Source organism: Chaetura pelagica, unplaced genomic scaffold (genome assembly GCF_000747805.2).
Source record: "Chaetura pelagica isolate M959 unplaced genomic scaffold, ChaPel_1.0 scaffold360, whole genome shotgun sequence".
Lineage (NCBI taxonomy): Eukaryota > Metazoa > Chordata > Aves > Apodiformes > Apodidae > Chaetura > Chaetura pelagica.
This window is the reverse complement of record NW_009951950.1, coordinates 142,744-161,787: the sequence shown is the minus strand read 5'-3', so window position 1 is coordinate 161,787 and position 19,044 is coordinate 142,744. Positions and strand designations below refer to the sequence as shown.

Sequence of the window (19,044 nt, the reverse complement as noted above, 5' to 3'; positions counted from 1 at the left end):
CGCTCTTCCTTCCATAAAGCCCTGAGATCTAAGCACAAGATACCTTTGGCTTCCATAAGAGGTTGTAGCAAATAATACAAATACAGTTTGCATCTGCATGAGAAGTTTCACCTGCTCTGTCGTTTTGGAAATTCCCAGCACTCTGAGCTAATTGCAGGGTGAAATCTCTATTTGAGGATTTTTGCTTCTAAAAGAAGCGTGATGACGCACGAAGCACTGGCACCCTGGAGAAAACTAATCAGCCTCCCTTTGTTATAAATAATGTACTGTAAATAATGGCTTGGGTAATGCTGCAGTTTTTGAGGAAGTTGGCAGTCTCACAAAATGTCTTTTAGGACAGCTATATCTAACGTGTATCTACAAGGATAAATGTCGTGTGTCATGATGGAGAGATGTTGAGCACCCACATTTTCCACTGCTGTTTTCAGTGGAAGTTTAAAAAAACAATCCACACATTTCTGAGACCCTTTCAGGCCTAGCTAGATTTTATGTCCTCACCACTGTAGCCAAAATTAATTGGAGCAGGGTGAAGTTTAATTCCAACATTAGAATAAAGTCAGTGTCTTGCACGTGGTTTTTCATGTGCAAACTTATTCAGGTGAATTAGTTTGTTTACAACAAAACCAGGTGACATTTGCCTTTGACTTTTTTTACTGTATTGCGTACCAGCATATGGTAGCAAAGATTTTATTTTCTGTACCAAAAACCAATCAAAAGACTCCAAAATGTAAAATAACTGTAATCTGCATGTTGTTTTTTTAATCTGTCCCTTCTTTTTTTATGTGTAATCTCATACTGTGGTGTACAAAAATGATTTATGTACTCCTTCAGAGAGTAATTCAGGGCTTTTCTTCTTAAATTAACAGCTGTCTCTTACTCAACCTGAAGACAATATGTAAAGATAGTCATAAAAAAATACAAACTCATTAAGTTTACTGTGTGATTTTTCTGTATGTAACTTGTGCAGCAATGATAGATGTTGACTTAGAATATGACTGACTCTTAATTTTACACTAATGCTCAAAACAGCAGTATACTAAAATAATGTAAAACAGTCTCAGGTTACTAATGTCTTTATTTCAAATTCAAGATTCTGGCTTGGACAGCAACGTTGCAAACAGTCTATAAAACATCTGCCTACAGTGAGCAGTGAAACTCTTCAACTTGCTAATTATGCTAACCATCCAGTGGGAAACCTCTCCAAACACAAATTGTTTATCAAACTCACTCGCCTTCCACAGTACTACATTGTAAGTAACTGAGAAATGCTTCTGTCTTTTGCTCCCAGTCCTGGATATACCAGATAGTTTATCTGGTGTACTGTTAACATTAGAAACCAAGTGATTGATGTAATCCTCAACTCTCTCCTCTTCCTCCTGTCTCTCATTTGGTGGGTTTATTAAACTTAAAGAGCGCAGAGAACATAAAGGTTTACTATTCAACAGCCTTTCCAATCTCTTTGTTTCCTGACATTTTAGTCTTTTCTTCTTGGATCCCCATCCTAGCCACGGTATTAATATCTCAACAATTACTAAAATCTTTTCTTCAAGAGGGAGAGGGTAGAAACTGATGTAGCCATATTCTTAGCTTGAGGGCCTTCTCAATTTATTGTTTTGTTTAAATATAGGTTGTTGAGATGTTTGATGTTCCTGGCAACCCCACAGAACTAGACTACAAGTACCATTTTCTCTCTGTGAGCTTTGCTGAAGGAGATGACAGCCCTGCTACTGCACTTTTACTACAGCAGTTCAAACCAAACATTGAAGAGTTGGTACTAGATACAAAAAGTGGGAAACAAATGAAAAGTGGTGTCAAGCGCAAGGTATGTGCTTCAGAAGCCATCAGGCTAGTTGTAGAGCATGAAAACTTAACACATGATCTGAGCATCAATACCAGATTTTAGCAGTGTTGTTTCAAAAGTTTGTATGGCTGCTATCTTGTATTGTGCCTTGGTTCTCTGGTCTGCTTCCCTGTGGAGATGTTTGTGCCATGTAGGTGTAGTCATTGAAAGACTTTTAGGGGATGATGAGAGTTACTTCTTGGGGTCAGACTGACATGCCTTAGTGATATGTAAATACTGTTTTAAGGAAGGATGTAATTATAAAATTACACTAACAATTGCTTTAGTCCTGAAGTGGACCAGATCCTTTCAGGACTTTGTGCTCAGGCTATGGTTCCTTGAAAACTTGGATTAATGAGATTATTCTCTAACATCTTTTCAAAACGTTTCCTCCAAACACGCAGGTACATTTGTCTCTGTTTTAATTCTAGTTATCTGGTGATCCATGTTCCATAGAACCTAAGAAACCAAAACGATCGGGAGAAATGTGTGCCTTCAATAAAGTGCTAGCTCATATTGTAGCCATGTGTGATACAAATATGCCATTTATAGGGCTTCGTATGGAGGTAAGTATTTTGTTTCCTTCTTCCCCTCTACTAATCCTGTTTCTCTTGTCTAGATGTGACTATTAGGCAAGCTTGTGGTCATGTGTTCACCTTGGAGTTCATCCCCCAGCTAAGCTTGGGTGACTGATGTTCTGCACTGGTTTGCTCTAGTCTTGTTAGAGCTGATTCTCTAATACCAAGCACTGCAAAAAGCTTGAAAAGACGAGGGAAAAGGGAAAATGAGAGGGTGAAAGACACATTTGTGGGAGGGGGTGGGAGACAACTTTATACCACATTTGCACAGACTGTTTTTTAGCTTTACAATACTTGAGGATGTGAAACATCTGTCTCACTTAGAGAAAAGAAAGATCCTTGAAAAAGTTATTTTGCTTGACTTTTTGCGTGGGATAACATTTTTCTTGTTCATTCCTAGTTATCTAATATGGACATTCCTCACCAAGGAGTACAAGTAGAAGGAGATGGGTTCAGCCATGCAATACGTCTATTAAAGTAAGAGGATATACTCTTGTGCCATTATGTTACTGTACATATGTTTGAGAGAGGAAAAAAAAAAGATTGTTTGGAGAGTAGCACAAAAAATATGGGGGGGGGGCATTGGTTTGTTTTTTTTTTTGATTGGGGGGTTTTTTTTAGAGAGGAAAAAAAAAAGATTGTTTGGAGAGTAGCACAAAAAATATGGGGGGGGGGCATTGGTTTGTTTTTTTTTTTCGATTGGGGTGTTTTTTATTGTGTCTTTCACTTTCATGTGAAGCAGTGCTGGAGAAAGAGGAAAATAAGCATGAACACAGACCCCGAACAAGTGAACTTGTTCACTTCATTAGCTTAAACTAGGGAGCTCTGAAAGCAGTCCTCAATCCTAAAATCCAAGCAATGCTAAAGAAGATACTCTCCAGGGTCTTGAAAAAGTTCGACTTGTTTTTACTTAAGCTTTGTTTAGTCTGTCCCCTGAGCTCAGTTATCACATTGGGATATGAATAAATTAGTGGGTGCTAAGGTAACTGCTGGATTGTTCATTGCATTTAGAGTGAGCTTGTTCTAGAAGGGAAACTAATTTATGAATTCAGATTGCCACAGAACTTATTTATTTTCATCTTTTTTACTTATTTCTATGTATAAATGCTTTATATCAGTGTGCTCTTACTTTGACAAGGAGGTCAGGGCAATGTAATCCCTTCACAGTTAGTAATCTGCATGTGTTGAATCTGTATAAAAATTGGTCTTAACTCAGAGGGCTTTTGTAACACAGTTATTACAGTCCTTGAAGAGGAATAGGATATCTCATGGTGTGGTCCAGCTATTTCTGCTGTTGATTTGTTCATCTTTTCATCTCTAGACTTGAAAGGCCTTCAGAAAATGTTGGAAGGTAGTATTTTTAGTTTTGAAACTGTACTGTGTATAACTGAGATCCTTTTTATTTCATGGGCAGAATTCCTCCCTGTAAAGGTGTAAATGAGGAAACACAGAAGGCTCTGGACCGATCTCTTCTTGATTGCACTTTCCGATTACAAGGCAGAAATAATCGCACATGGGTGGCTGAGCTGGTGTTTGCAAACTGTCCACTTAATAGCACTTCATCAAGGGAGCAAGGTAAGTTTTCTTTAGAAAAACTGATGCGTTTTGGTCTTTTATGTTGTCTGTTCCAGTAGTTCTAATGCTTTGGTGTTACTGGACAGCTGTCTTCTCTTAAGATTTCTAATAAACCACAGTACAAGATTTTTGCTATTTAGTTGATGCGCTTTTATTATTGAACATGCATCCTGGTCACTTGCCACAGTTCACTCATAGTCTGTAAACCACAGTTTAGGAACCACTAGTTTAATCGGTGTTTACCATTTCCTAAAACTGCAGGACCAACCCGTCATGTTTACCTGACATATGAAAACCAGTTATCTGAACCAGTTGGAGGTCGCAAAGTTGTTGAGATGTTCCTTAATGACTGGAACAGTATTGCTCGGCTGTACGAATGTGTCTTGGAGTTCGCACGATCCTTACCTGGTACAGAAATTATCCTCTTCTCATTAAAATTGTATGTTTACAGATTACTGTAGTTTTCTCACTAACTTCTCCCTCTTCTCTTCAAAGACATACCAAACCACTTAAACATTTTTTCAGAAGTTCGTATCTACAATTACCGAAAACTTATCCTGTGCTATGGAACTACCAAGGGGAGCTCAGTAAGTAGCTTCTAAGTGCACTTAAAATACATATTTGAAATCAGAATGTGTAGGACTAGAGTTCTCAGAATTGTGCTGCAACTTATTTCCTTGGTTTTTACATTATTGTGGAATTAATATTGATGAATGTAAAAAAGACAGAAATAGAGGATACCAGAATACTAGATTACTAGAACAGAAGTTTGAGAATTTGCATAAGATGCTTCAAATTGTGAGTTGTGTGCTCCTGGTTAATGAAAGCAGGCTTTTTTCTGGCAAACTTATGGTAAAGTGTTGCTACTGGTCACTGATATAATGGGATTTATGGATGTATGTAAGCTGTGTGGTTAATGCTGCCTTAGAAGAAAGGAGTCTTAACAGATTTTTAATGTAGTACTGTGCTTTCAAAAGAAGTGGTCCCTAATTATTTTGTAGCAATCCTGTTCCATTTTTCAAAGCTTAGCTTGCTCTTAAATATTTGAATTTGAAGCTTATTAACTACTTTGATAATTGTGGACACCCTGCTTACACCCTTGCATTAAATACAAGGTAGAGGAGGAAGTAAGTGAACATTTGTTACAGCAGAAGAATGAATTTTTGTGTGCAATTTGTGGAAAGTAGCTGATACACTTGAAATTTACTTCCTGGAAGGTTTTTGTGTTCATGTTCTAAGCTGAATTTTCAATAGTATTTCTATGTGCATTTTATTGGGACATTGAACATGCAGCAAGAGTTGCAGTGTGGATTTTGGATGTCACTTCCTTACATATTGGTATGTCTAGTTCTCAGTTGTGTGTGGTATGACTGAGAAAACTAGTCTACCTGCAGTAACTCATTAATCAGTTATCTGCATTATGAATTTCTTAAGTTTAATTCTCTCTATCTCACCTTTGGCATAAAAGGCTTTTGTTCTTTCTGATTGACTTGATAAAGTAATTCCCCCAGTTTTCCGGTTGCCAACAATCCAGCTGGCTTAAACAAATGTTAAAGTTAACCAAACTTTTTTTCAGAACCTCAACAACTTTTGGGGAAGGTGAATTAGGAATCCATTGAGGTTTGATGAAAAATTACAGCAGACCAGCTTTCTTATAGTATAACCTTGTAGTTGTTCTAGTTTCCAACACCATTTTGTGTCTTTGACATTGCAGATCAGCATTCAGTGGAACTCCATACTCCAGAAGTTCCACATTTCACTGGGAACTGTTGGCCCAAACTCAGGTTGCAGTAATTGTCACAACACAATTCTGCACCAGCTCCAGGAGATGTTTAATAAAACACCAAATGTGGTACTGTTGTTACAGGTAATATTTTAAAAACTCCTATCAGGAAAAGTGCAAGATAATAAAGAGCTGATTTCTGATTAAACAGTTCTCTTTAAAAAAGTGTTATGATTGTTTAAGGATCTCATTGGCAGAAGGTGGCTTGGGGACGACCGTGTTACCCCTATGCCCCATTTTCCCAGACATTTACTTAAAGGTGAGCTGCCTGATCTCTCAATATCTCTTCTCTCCCAGGTTTTGTTTGATACTCAGGCTCCATTAAATGCCATCAACAAACTTCCGACTGTGCCCATGCTGGGTCTGACTCAACGCACCAACACTGCCTATCAGTGCTTCTCAATTCTGCCGCAGTCACCCACGCATATCAGGCTGGCTTTCAGGAACATGTACTGCATTGATATCTACTGCCGGAGCCGCGGCGTTGTGGCTATACGAGATGGGGCCTACAGTCTCTTTGACAACAGCAAAATAGTTGAGGGTTTCTACCCCGCGCCTGGATTAAAGGTGACCTGTTTCTGTGTTTTGTGACAGGTTGTAAATAAGTGAGCTTCTCACCTGAAGTATGGATCTGACGTGAAGAGCTGTGTGAAACCTTCTTTGTGAAGAGCTGCAGTCCTTCTGATATTCTGAGCACAGAAGGGATTTTCTGATTTATAAGCAGATTTGTTAATTAGTTTGAATTGAAACATTTTCTCTAAGACAGCTAGCATCAAGTGTCAGGGGTTTTTTTCTTTTCTACGTAATGAAGTGATTACTTCAGGCATCATTTTGTTAAAACTTGAAGCTTTGTGACCAGGGAGGTGTATTCTACAGGATTAACAACTGCTCCTCTCAAACAATGTTTTGTAGCAAGACAGTGCTCATACATTGCAGATGAGAAAACGTGCCGTGTCAGATGATTCTTCATATAAACTTGTGTTTTAAAATGGTTTCCATTGGTGTGTGGCAGGAGCCTGTGGCTTCTGAATCCAGTCCTGGTTTGCTCTTCCTGAAAAATCAATCCATGCACACTGGCAAAATACCTTAGCTGAGGGCAGCTTGTACCAGTTCTAGTTACACTGAAGTATTGGAATGTGGCACCCACTGTGAAACAGGACAGTTTGATAATTTTTTCTTCCAACAGTTGCAACCGAACGCTGGTTCTGTGTTACTGCATTTAGCTGACCCTAAACATCTGCCTCTTTCACAAATTCTAACTGGAAGGCTAATGGAAAGAGGAAGGGGATTGTAGATACCAGTGGAAAAGTGTAAGAGCATGAAACTGGGAAGGTAGAGGAGGAAGTGGTTCAAGAGGGTTGGAAAAGTCTTCTGCGTACAAGAGAAGGCAATGGAGGTATTGGTCTGGACTTTCTTATCCAAACAGGGCAGTTGTAGCTGTAATACAACAGCCCAGTAGATTCTGGATACTGATGTTGTTCTGGAACCAGTTGTTCTGGAACAGCTAATTCTGGGTATAGCCTTTTCCTTATTTTTAAGGAAAAAAGAAAAATGTTGGTATTTCAATAGACTGGAGATATTTCTTGTTAATGAGCAAGGTTTATTGTTTGGTGGCAATGCAAGACCCCTTTTAAAAAAGAAAAAGGGAATTAAATGTCCACTGAGAAGCTCTGTTTATGAATTGATATACTATTCATACTGTATGTAGTGAATTTCCACTAGTACTTCTAGTGACCTGCCTGTTTCTTATGTGCTGTAGCCCTTAAAGACAGTATTAGAGCTCAGCAAACACTGTGCTTATTTATGTAATAAAATTTAAATGGGGAAACTGCTAACAAAAATGATGTTTCCACAGACATTCCTGAACATGTTTGTTGACAGCAATCAGGATGCACGAAGACGATCTGTAAATGAGGACGATAACCCACCTTCTCCTATTGGAGGAGACATGATGGATTCTTTGATATCACAGCTTCAACCCCAGCAGCCACCACAGCAGCCACAGCAACAGGTATCCTCCGGGCAAAATAAGAAAGGTTTATTGTCTTTCACAATTGCAGGTGTTTTAAGAACTTATGTTCTAAAAGGATTAGCAGTAAAAAAATGGAAAGGGAGACTATAAAACTGCTCTGCTGTGGAATTGCCCGTGGGGCAATAGTTATTAATTTATTTTGCTGTTTCTCATTCCAGTGTAAACAGCCCACAGCATACAAACAGCAGCTTTAGAAGGTCACATGAGACTTGCTGCCCTAGAAGCAAAGATCTGAGGGAGGGAAAACAGCTGTTACAGATAAGAGAGGAGGCAGGAGTCAGGAGGCTTCACTGTTACTCTGTGGCAGATAAAAAGGAATGAGGTGTAGAGGCATTATGTCTTGAGGAGAAACTGCAAAAAGTCACTGAAAAAAATAATGAGCTCTGAACAAGGTGAGATAGAGAATCAAGCAGCTATGTTGAGGGACCTATAAGATTCATAGGTGGCAAACAAATACTCATTAGCATTCTCCTGCACATACTTAACTTCATTGTTTTACAAAATGATAAAAAATTTTCGTTGTCCTGTGTTTACAATTTCAGCCATTTGCAAAACAGGCAGGAGCATCGGGAGCATATCCTCTGACTTCACCACCCACCTCCTATCACAACACAGTGACTCCATCTCCATCTATGATGCATACACAGTCACCAGGTAAGATGGCTGAGAGTTTGTGTGCTAATCATGTACATGTAATCATGTTTTAGAAAGTACATTTTGAAGCTAAAAAAAGCATTCAGTGAAACAGTCACCTGCAGCTATATAATGTTTGGGACTGTTTCATTCTTATGGCTTAAAACTTGCTCAGATCAAAACCTGCTTTTTCAGAAAAAAAACTTTTTATCACCAAAGCTCTGCTTTCTGCTCATAGCTGTATAGTGCAGCAGGGGAAATTATTTAGATTTTGGAAATGGCTGGCAGGGGGAAGTGTCATTTTTCAAGCCAAATATCTTGGAAAGTTTCCTCTGTGTGGTGAATCAATCTGGAAAATATAATGCTCATACATCTACAAATTAGAGCCTTTGAGTGCAAAACCATATTCTCATTAAGCTTATTTACTGTCTCCCTAAAAAGGAGACAGCTGCAGCAGTTGGTAGAAAAAAATATAACAGAAAAATGGGAAATATGTTTGTTGAGTGACGTGATGTCTTTGATTAGGAAATTTGCATGCTGCAAGCTCACCTAGCGGAGCTTTAAGAGCACCATCACCAGCATCCTTTGGTCCAACTCCTTCACCTTCCTCTCTTGGAATCACAATGGGACAAACAGCTAACTTTACCAGCCCACATGGTGAGTTCTGTACTGGCAGGTGTCAATATAGAGCCAGGGAGAGCACATTTGCTTCTTGAGATTCAGTCTTCCAGAGCAGGCTAAAGTTAATTGAGAAAAAAATTGTGTTTTGTAATTGGCTTAAGTAGCTGTTATCACTCATGTTGTGTAACTTTTAACAGTAGTCAAAGGTAGCTGCAATGGCATGTTGGTGTTCCTAACTTACTGTCAGTCCCTCTTTCCTGCTTAGTTATGTGGGGAAGTTCCAGGTGGTTTTCTGCAGCTTTGAATGAGCATTGTCCCTTGTTAGATAAGTTAATGTATTTTCACTGTTCATGTTTCCTGGAAAAATAGCTGGAACAGGTTAGAAATTCAAATACCTGCAATTCTAAAACTTTGTCAGAGTCTAGCTGGTTTGACATACATATATGCAAGCAACATGCCTTTTGGTTGTTTCCTCTTCTGCGTTTTTTTGGAAAGCTGTCAAAACAATTGTTTGTTGTAATCACAGTGGATTGGAAGCCGTTCCACAGATCACAATAGATGAACAGTTCAGATTATATTTTAGCACACCAGTTTAACTGTCAAGATGAACAAAGAGAGATAGATACAGCAGACTGTTGAAGAAGCTTTTTCGGATCTATCTTTATAGCAGAGTACAAACCCAAAGATACTTGTGCAGATATAACTGCAAGATACTGAACAGATAAAGAGCAGTCTATCTGAGGCTTTCATCTGCTAAGGAGCAGTAGGGTCCAAGTCTATAGGCATGAGCTCTTTTTAGTTTACACCTTGTTGTATGTTGACCATGCTGATATGCCTTAACATTCAATTTTTTTTTACTTTTTAAAAAACACAACCAGAAAACCCTTCAATCCGTATCTTGATTTCCTCTCCCCCCCATTACATTTTTATATGGCTGCAATATGTAGTCTAAATGGTTCCAGATACTTTCATGCTTTACAGATTTTGGTAAGCCTTGTTATAGATGTCTGGATTAGAAAACTTTGAACTTTAAAAAAAATAATAACTGTCCTGAAACATCTGTAGGTACCATAGATCCAAGCTCACCCTACACTATGATGTCACCCAGTCAGCGTGCAGGGAACTGGCCAGGATCTCCCCAGGTGTCTGGTCCATCACCAGCAGCACGAATGCCTGGAATGTCACCAGCCAACCCTTCCCTTCATTCACCTGTCCCAGATGCCTCTCATTCACCACGAGCTGGAACAAGTAGGTTTCTTTATCAGTTTTATGACTGTGAAAGACTCATGTTTAACATTTATAGTTTTGTTCTTTTTGATAGTTTCGTGTGTCAGCGTAACAGTCCTTACTGCCTTGTGCAGTGAAATATCTAAGGAACCTTATTCTGCCCTTGTTTAAATATTCTGCGACAAATTGGAAAACAAGTTAAGTCATACAGCATAAACTTCAGTGGGATTGATACTTCTTGTTGCACTGCAGAAATCAGTCTTTCTACTATTGAGCTCCATGACTGAGAGAAAATTCTTCGGAATGAAAGCAATGATAGGCATATTTGCCTGCCCACATATTAACTTTTCACATGATAGAGTTGTAATGATGCTCTTGCATGACTAATTTAGCCATTTTTACATCTCATTGAGTTTTTTGCACAAACCTGCTATCTGCTGGCATATTGCAGAAAGAGGAAAGAGAATAGGATTTTAACATTACTGAGACTCTTTGCATGGGTGGGAGGTTGAAACTCCAATTTTTTTACTTTGTCTATCCATTACCTGTCACTAGGCAGCCATATTCTCGAATAAGGAAGGTTAAGGTTTGATCTAGAGAACTCATTACTTGTGTAGTGACAATAAATAAAGTGAACAGGTATCTGATGTTTCAGATTAAAGCCTTCCTTACTGCAAGTCCTTTTTTCCTATCAATAGGTTCCCAAGCAATGCCAACTAGCATGCCTCCACCTCGTAAACTACCTCAGCGCTCTTGGGCTGCATCCATACCTACAATCCTCACCCACAGTGCCTTGAATATTCTGCTGTTGCCCTCTCCTACCCCTGGGCTTGTGCCAGGACTAGCTGGCAGCTATCTTTGCTCCCCTCTTGAGCGATTCCTTGGATCAGTTATTATGAGGAGGCATCTCCAGAGGATCATACAGCAGGAAACGGTATGGTTCAGATTGTTTTAATATTGACCTGCAAGTATGACTTCACAGCTTTTTTGTGCATCTGTGCTCCATGTCTTCCAAATCAGGCACGAACTGAAATACTTCAAAAATACTAAGTACTTGTTGTAGGACTTGTGCTCTACTTCTGCACCTGGCCATCTAAAGGGTCAAAATTTAGAGAGAGTATTTTGTTCTGCTTCTTTTCCACACAAATTACAAGTGGAAAACCTGTTTGGTTGGGTGCAATATGGTAATTGCTATGATAGCAGGACTAGGACCGGATTTTCTGATGCCATGGCTTCCATGAGTTTAGCATGTCTTGTGGCAGTTAACTGGAACAGCCACAGGATTGCTATGGATGCCACTGCTTGGCAGGAGTGCCCAAGAGGTTAGTTACCAGTTGACAATAGCTTAAATAGTCAGTTGTTAATGTTGCTTTAGGGTTTGGGACAGACAGTGTCCACCTTGTCACTTCTTTGGCACAAACTCAGCTACGGAGGAAGAAGCCAGATCTTGCATAAGCTTCATTCTGCAGGCAGTCTTAGCTCTATATAAATAGCATGTTTCTTTCTGGAAAGAGAGCAGATTGATCACTAGAATTTTGTGAGTGAGTGTTGTGTGTGTTCATGCTATTTAATCAATGACTGGTTGAATGTCATACTTCTTTTTATGCAGCTGCAATTAATAAACTCCAACGAACCAGGTGTAATTATGTTTAAGACGGAAGCACTGAAGTGCAGGGTTGCTCTCAATCCCAAAACCAACCAGACCTTGCAACTGAAAGTAACACCTGAAAATACAGGACAGTGGAAATCAGAAGAGTTACAAGTTTTGGAGAAGTTCTTTGAAACAAGAGTATGTACTCAAGTCATTAATGTTTAAATTTTTGTGCCTTGTTTTTAATCTCTGTTGGCGTTTGAAGTGGTTTTGCTGACTGATTGGCATGTGTATGGGCTGCAAAATATAAAATTAACAGCTGTGCATGGTGGATACCATATTAAAATGTTACAGCTACTGTCTAAATAAACAGTGTCTTTCTTTAGGTCGCAGGACCACCTTTTAAAGCAAACACCCTAATAGCCTTCACAAAATTACTAGGGGCTCCAACACACATCCTCAGGGACTGCGTGCACATCATGAAACTTGAGCTGGTAAGTTAACCATTCTATTTATTTCACCAAACTTCTGTTGCTATATTAAAAAAAAAAAAGTGGTCTCTTAATCTATAACACAAAAGTTACTCTAAATGTATATGTACATAAACTTATTTATGTTGCTAAGTTTTAGTTCTAGAAACTCCCAACACTTCTCTTTCAAGCTGATGATTTTGGAAAATGGCAGGCACGTTATGGCACAACAGGCCCATTCATGTGCTATCTGGAACCCTTTTCACTGTATTCTTGTTTACCATATGCTCAGCTCATTCAGAGTGACTCTAACTTGTGCTAAACCTGGCAACATCTGCAAGTTTAGCTAGAGAAATACATTCTACTTTCTAGCACTTCCCTAGTTCATAGCTGTGTATGTCACTGATGTGAGGCCTTTGCTGTTCTTTTCTCTGTTCTACTCTTTCTCAACAGTTCCCTGATCAGGCAAGTCAGCTGAAATGGAATGTACAGTTTTGTTTAACAATTCCTCCCAGTGCACCGCCAATTGCACCTCCAGGAACACCTGCTGTTGTGCTGAAATCCAAAATGTTGTTTTTTGTAAGTAGAGCTATTAGTTTTTAAATGTGGGCTGCGTGTCTTTGAAATCATCAGCAGTTAGTAGCAAAACATAAGCATGCTGTATCTGACAACCATATTAGCTAAAAATGTTCTGCCATTTGGAAGATTTGCATGCGTCTCTCTTGTAATGAGCTCAGATAGCATTCCTACTCTTCCTCCTAGAAACACACAGCAACTCTTGATGTTTTGTGTTCTGAGAGAGATGTTGACAATATATCCTGAAGTTCAGTTCCCTCTGGGCTCTGGGTATCTTCAAATGCTCAGCTTTTGGGTGTTTTGTTCTTCTTTGAGGCACTAACTGCCTAGATTAAGTGATACATACACACCAGTGGTGCTGGGAAAGGGTAGCAGGAACAAAATGTTTAGAACAAATCTATATTAGTGTCATCTGTGAGGCAATACCCACTCTAGGGTGCTTTTGAGGATAAAGTAGTCTACACCTGATTGATAACTTCTGCTACAGAATTGATGTCTGAAAACAGATGGGATGGAAGAATTTAAGAGCATCAGTAGTTGCACTGAAGTTCATGATTGTTGGATTTAACACGCTTCTTTTGTTTTTCCTGCAGCTCCAGTTAACACAGAAAACAACAGTCCCACAGGAAGCTGTTAGTATTATTGTCCCAATTATTTATGATATGGCTTCGGGTACAACGCAACAGGCTGACATTCCCAGGCAGCAGAACTCCTCTGTTGCTGCTCCAATGATGGTTAGCAATATTCTAAAGAGGTTTGCTGAACTGAATTCACCACGACCAGGTACTGTACATGTCCAGTAGATATATTCTCTTCACCCAGACTTCTGTGACAAATCTCCAGTGTAAAACTAAATCTCTCTTAAGCCTGAATTCTGGTTTCTATCATGCCTCTTTAGTCATTACAAACTCCTGATGTGACAGGCAATACATAAGTTAATAGTGAGTACTGGCAACACTGCAGACATTTATGCCAGGAGGTTACACTGATGTTTCAGGCTGGTTTTCACTGTTCTGCCAAAGTGTTGGAACACACCTCCTGTTGGCCCAACTCTTGCTGCACGGTAGGAGTCATGCTTTTTTAACAAATGGGCCCAGAATGAGTCACAGGAAGTATGCTATGGTGAAATGTCAGTTTTCATGGTTTTTGAAGTTATAGAGCTTAACAGTAGAATATAAAGGGGTCTTAAAATAGTTATCAGAACTTGTCCACATGCTGTGAATAATTAAAAAGTAATTGCAGTGATTGTATACTCCTTTGTGTCGACTAACAAAGGTGCATACAGTTCTGTTCACCAAACATGCTATGAAGTGCTTGAGCTAAATAGGTTGTTTTAGATGTTCATTGGCCCGTAGGTAGTGAGTGCACTGTGAGCAGTGTTGTGCTTTGCTATCCCCCTTGTTTGTCTTTCATTATTTTTTCTTTTTTAATATCTGAAACATGGAAGAACACTAGCAGGTTCTTTGGGCAGCATGTTGTCTCTAAGCAGTGGTTTAAAGTCCTAATATAATACGGATGGCTCACAAGAACAATTAACTTTCAGTTCTACTGTAGTTATATACTGAAGAACAAAGCCTTTTGCAATAACCCAGTGAGCAGATTTAAGCTGTGGATCTAGAGGTTGAATTCTACTTCTCATATGTATAATTATTCATCTCGTTGTTATGCAGTAATCTTAACTATGCTTGATGGTTTATTTCGATTGCTAAAACAGGAGCAATGTTTATCTTAAATTGGTGTGGGTATGCATATATTTCTGAAAATGGTGATGAGATGAAATTAACATGCATTTTCTGTTTAACTTACAGTATTAGTGTAGATAAATAGGAGAGAGAACAGCCTTGAGGGTGTGTGGGGTTACCTGTAAGAGCTTTGTAGGTGACACAGAACTGTTGTTTTTATAGCACTTTTGTTTCCAGATACATCAACTAAACTTCAGGTGTTCCTTTTGGAAGGTGCTTGCTCACTGAGATCCCCTAATGTGGGGAAGGGTAGATGCTTGTTGTGCTGTTTGTTGTTGCACGGAGTCGTGGTTTATGGTAAATCCTCCCCAAATACCACAGCACAGGGAGTAATTGTCAGAGCTGCTGTTGAATATCCCAGGTGAGATGTCTTCTGATGATCATTAGATAGGTCAGAATACAAAATTTTTGTTTGTCACACAAGTTTTGAAGTAGTTTGAGAGTGTGGTACAGGGAGCAGAGTATAGACAAGGGGAAAAAATCCATATAGAAAGAGCTTGTGGCCCCAAGCAGGATCTTATCCAGGCAAAGAAGAATGTAGCTAGCCAAGCAGAGGGCATTTCTAGCAGTCTTTCCTCTGAGTTCTTAAATGAGTCTGTAAGGGTTTACTTATTTCCAACACCACCACCCAGCCAAATTAGGATCTTCCCTGAGAACACTTAAAATACAATTTCCTGTGTTCTAATTGTCAAACTTTACATTACTATATCTGGTAAAAGAGGTCAAGATACCTTCTTTTCTTTGCCATTGAAAAGTGGTAGGAGACCCAATGGGTGAAAGTAGATAGTTGCAATACTTTTTTTTCAACAGCAGTATATGGGAGATCCCAGATGCATATCCTTTCTCTCGTGGTGCTATTGTGCTGTACCCAGGATTTTCCTACCTGTGTTAGCTCTCCTGCTGCACTAACTGCAATCTGCTTGGCTAAGTGAATTTTTCACTGTTTCAGTCAGAAAGGAAGAGAGCTTCCCATCATGCACGTCTGATACTACTGGCACTTTCATTGTAACCCGTAATCGGTGTTGCCTCGTTTTGGCTGTATCTTTTTTACCTTTCTCTCTTTGTGAGAAAGTATTTTGTATTCAGCTTAATTTTCCTCTTAATAAAATGGTAGTGCCTGAAAAGTAAGTTCTTTTGGAAGAGTTTTCTTTTCAGATCCGTGGGCAAACACGTTCTGCTGTGTATAATAGTAAAACCTTAACTCTTTGCAAGTACGCTGTCTTTCTGAGATCACTTGACCAATTGCCTCTCAAGGGAAAAAGATATTTTTGGGAAATAATATGTGAACTGAGGTGGAATCAATGCCCTGGAATAAGAGGGTTAAACTTGACCTGTATGTCTACAACCTGCATTATCTAGTGGATAAGGAAAAAAGTCCCTACAGGTGCTGGAGGTGACCTCTAGAGAGGAGTTCAAGGAACTTGTGATATTTCTTAAATGACTGAGCATTTGTCAGTGTCTGGTTTTCAGTGATGCAGTGGATAGTATTCAGCCCAGATTTGTAGTTTGGATATGACAATCTTTAGAATCCCTAGTTTGGCAGTTAGGATTAATGCATCCAAACAGGGTTTGCTCTGCTCTCTTTGCTCACACTGTTGCTCCTTCAGCAACAAATTTCAATGTCTTCTAATTTATGTTTCTTGAAATACACAGGAAAAATTCAGCCCGTGGTGACCAGGGTACGATACTGGCTATTAATTGTATTATCTTATCAGGAAACAGTAGATGAAAGTCACAGCTGCCTAATACTTCTCCTTTTGTTATTGTAGTTAAATCCTTTTAGTTCCATTGGTTTAAACTTTTTTAAGCTGTTTTAGAATGTGTCTGCTTCTTGTTAAAAAATGCTGGTATTCAAAACTTGAGACAGCTGTGGCTGGTTTTTCCTCTCTGTATTAGATCTGAGCTGTTTGACACCAAAGTCCATTTGTTCTGTATTTTATTTGGCAGTTTAAATGTCAAGGGTAGAGCTAGAGCAATTCAGCTGAAAGAAATAGGTTTCTGACTATTGCCCAGTCTTGGAATTAGAAATATTTCTGAAACTGGGCTTAGGACAAAAAAGTCTTCCAGCTGTTCTAGACCTGGATCTTTTGAAATGTTTTGTTTCTGCTCTTAATCAATACAAATAGAACTTGAAAAAGTTTGAGTTTTTTTCTTTATAAGATGCAGTGCTTTTAGTGAATAATATGCAGAAAAATTCCCATTGCAAAGTTTTTTTTATAAGATGCAGTGCTTGTAAATTAATGATACAGAGAAACATCTGTATTCCAAGCACTGCGTATGATGAATTTATAGCATAGATTCAACCTAACATTTAAAAGCTACTGAAAGTTAAGAGGTTCTTGCGGTTTCTTGACCAACAAGCAGTGGTCCTGCTGTGGAAGCTACTGCAGATAAAAATCCCAAATCCCAATGTTCTTGGAGGTGGCTGCGGTTTGTGAGTCGCCATTGCCACTTACAGAACCATAAAATCATTCTGTTTGGAAAAGGTCACTGAGATCATCAAGTCCAACCATTAACCCAGCACTGCCAAGTCCACCACTAAACCATGTCCCTAAGCACCACAACTACACGCCTTTTAAATATCTTCAGGGATGGGGACTCCACCACTTCCCTGGGCAGCCTGTGCCAGTGCCCAACAAGTCTTTTTGTTTGGTGAAGGTGTTTTTCCTAGTGCCTGCCCACCCCTGCCCATGCCGGGGAAGAGCTGGTGCCGGCGTAGTCGGAGTCATCTTTGCGTTGCTGCCTCGGGAGCTTGTTCGGGTGAGGGCCGGTTCGGTGGAGCGATGCTAACCTGTCTCTTTTCCCTGTTCCAGGTGAATGCACAATATTTGCAGCGGTTCGTGATTTGATGGTTAATCTTACGCTGCCCCCTGGTGGGCGTCCCTAGACACTTTTAAAAGAAGGCTGAAAGTGAGACAAAACCGCAAAAAAAATATATAAAAAAAATAGTAAAGCCTTCGGTTAAAAGAGGACGTTTTGATTTTACCTTTTTTTTTTTTTTTTTAAGAGTTAACTATAATAAACTGGCAAACTTTCAGGGATGCACTTTCATCAAATGAGTATCACCACGACTTTTGTATAGTGCTGTTGTATAGTGTGTTTTAATGGGAGACACTTCAGACTAGGTAATAGATTGAAGTATCAGTTTGCTGGTAATAGATTTAATATTCTGTTTTATACTATAAAGATTATTAAAATGCCAAACTTGTTTGTTTTTCTGGTTTTTCTTATGTTTTGGTGTAATAGTCTTTTTTTAAGGCAGGTCTGTCATTTTTGAATACTGTAAAACTGTGACAAACTTTATATTGAAGCTGTATTTTAATATGACTGCTTTGAATCCTTAAACAATTTATTTGGGCTTGTTGTAAACATGTCCCCAAAAAGCAATATTTAATAAACTGGATTAAAAAATCTTAAACTGGATGTTGTAGAATCTTAAACTTTATTCTTTTCCACTATAGCCACTGGCAAGATTTCTTGTATTCACACTTGGCAATCTCTTCATGTCGTTTTGTTTCCCCACACACACATGTGCAGCTAACTCAAAGAAAAATCACCTTACTTATTCTGCAGGTTTGATTTGTTCCAACTTATAGAAAAACAGAGTTTTTCTGTTTTTTCTAATTGTATAAATAGCCAGTTATGACTTTAAACAATGCTTAATTTCTTAGTTATAAGGAACTATACCTGTTCCATCCCAAAAGCAAAGCTTAGTGGAAGAAAGCACCTTTTTTCATCTGTAATGAACTTTGTAGCTCACAGACAATCACAGATTAGTGAGGCTGGAAAAGACCTCTGAGATCATCAAGTCTAACCTATGACCTAACACCACCACACAGGCTAGACCATGGCATTAAGTGCCATATCCAGGCTTTCCTTAAACGCCTCCAGGGATGAGGACTCCACCACTTCTGTGGGCTGTCCATTCCAAGGCAGGACCTTCCTTTCCTAAACCCATGTTGGCTGGACCTGATCCCCTGGCTGTCTTCTACATGCCACTTGATGGCACTCAGGATGATCTGCTCCATAACCTTGCCAGGCACCCAGGTCAGGCTGACAGGCCTACAGTTCCCTGGATCCTCCTTCAGCCCTTCTTGTGGATGGGTGTCACATTGGCCAACCTCCAGTCATATGGGACCTCCCCAGTCAGCCAGGACTGGTGATAAATGGTGGAGAGAGACTTGGCCAGTTCTTCTTCCAGCTCTCTCAGCACCCTAGGATGAATCCCATCTGGAGCCGTGGACTTGTTGGGATCTAAGTGGCATAGCAGGTCCATAACTACTTCCTACAGGAGGGGGTTTCTGCTCCCCATCCCCATCTGCCAGCTCAGGAGCCCAGTTGCCCTGATGATAATTAGTCTGTTTGTTAAAGACTGA

General features: G+C 39.4%; 1 protein-coding gene across 1 annotated transcript in view; it reads left to right on the top strand.

Annotated features, from left to right (window-relative positions):
- MED14 (mediator complex subunit 14) overlaps positions 1–18,086 on the top strand; it is a 36,594-nt gene extending 18,508 nt beyond the window's left edge. The window contains exons 13-31 of the mRNA XM_009998058.1: positions 1,091–1,250; positions 1,628–1,822; positions 2,272–2,406; positions 2,819–2,895; positions 3,833–3,993; positions 4,255–4,401; positions 4,489–4,580; positions 5,708–5,860; positions 6,074–6,343; positions 7,632–7,787; positions 8,351–8,462; positions 8,967–9,098; positions 10,128–10,310; positions 10,988–11,223; positions 11,899–12,078; positions 12,267–12,374; positions 12,804–12,929; positions 13,520–13,709; positions 17,482–18,086. Of these exons, the coding sequence (XP_009996360.1) occupies positions 1,091–1,250; positions 1,628–1,822; positions 2,272–2,406; positions 2,819–2,895; positions 3,833–3,993; positions 4,255–4,401; positions 4,489–4,580; positions 5,708–5,860; positions 6,074–6,343; positions 7,632–7,787; positions 8,351–8,462; positions 8,967–9,098; positions 10,128–10,310; positions 10,988–11,223; positions 11,899–12,078; positions 12,267–12,374; positions 12,804–12,929; positions 13,520–13,709; positions 17,482–17,555 (2,887 nt within the window). The 3' untranslated portion in view covers positions 17,556–18,086. The remainder of the gene's footprint in view (positions 1–1,090; positions 1,251–1,627; positions 1,823–2,271; positions 2,407–2,818; positions 2,896–3,832; positions 3,994–4,254; positions 4,402–4,488; positions 4,581–5,707; positions 5,861–6,073; positions 6,344–7,631; positions 7,788–8,350; positions 8,463–8,966; positions 9,099–10,127; positions 10,311–10,987; positions 11,224–11,898; positions 12,079–12,266; positions 12,375–12,803; positions 12,930–13,519; positions 13,710–17,481) is intronic.
- Positions 18,087–19,044: the final 958 nt, after the last annotated feature.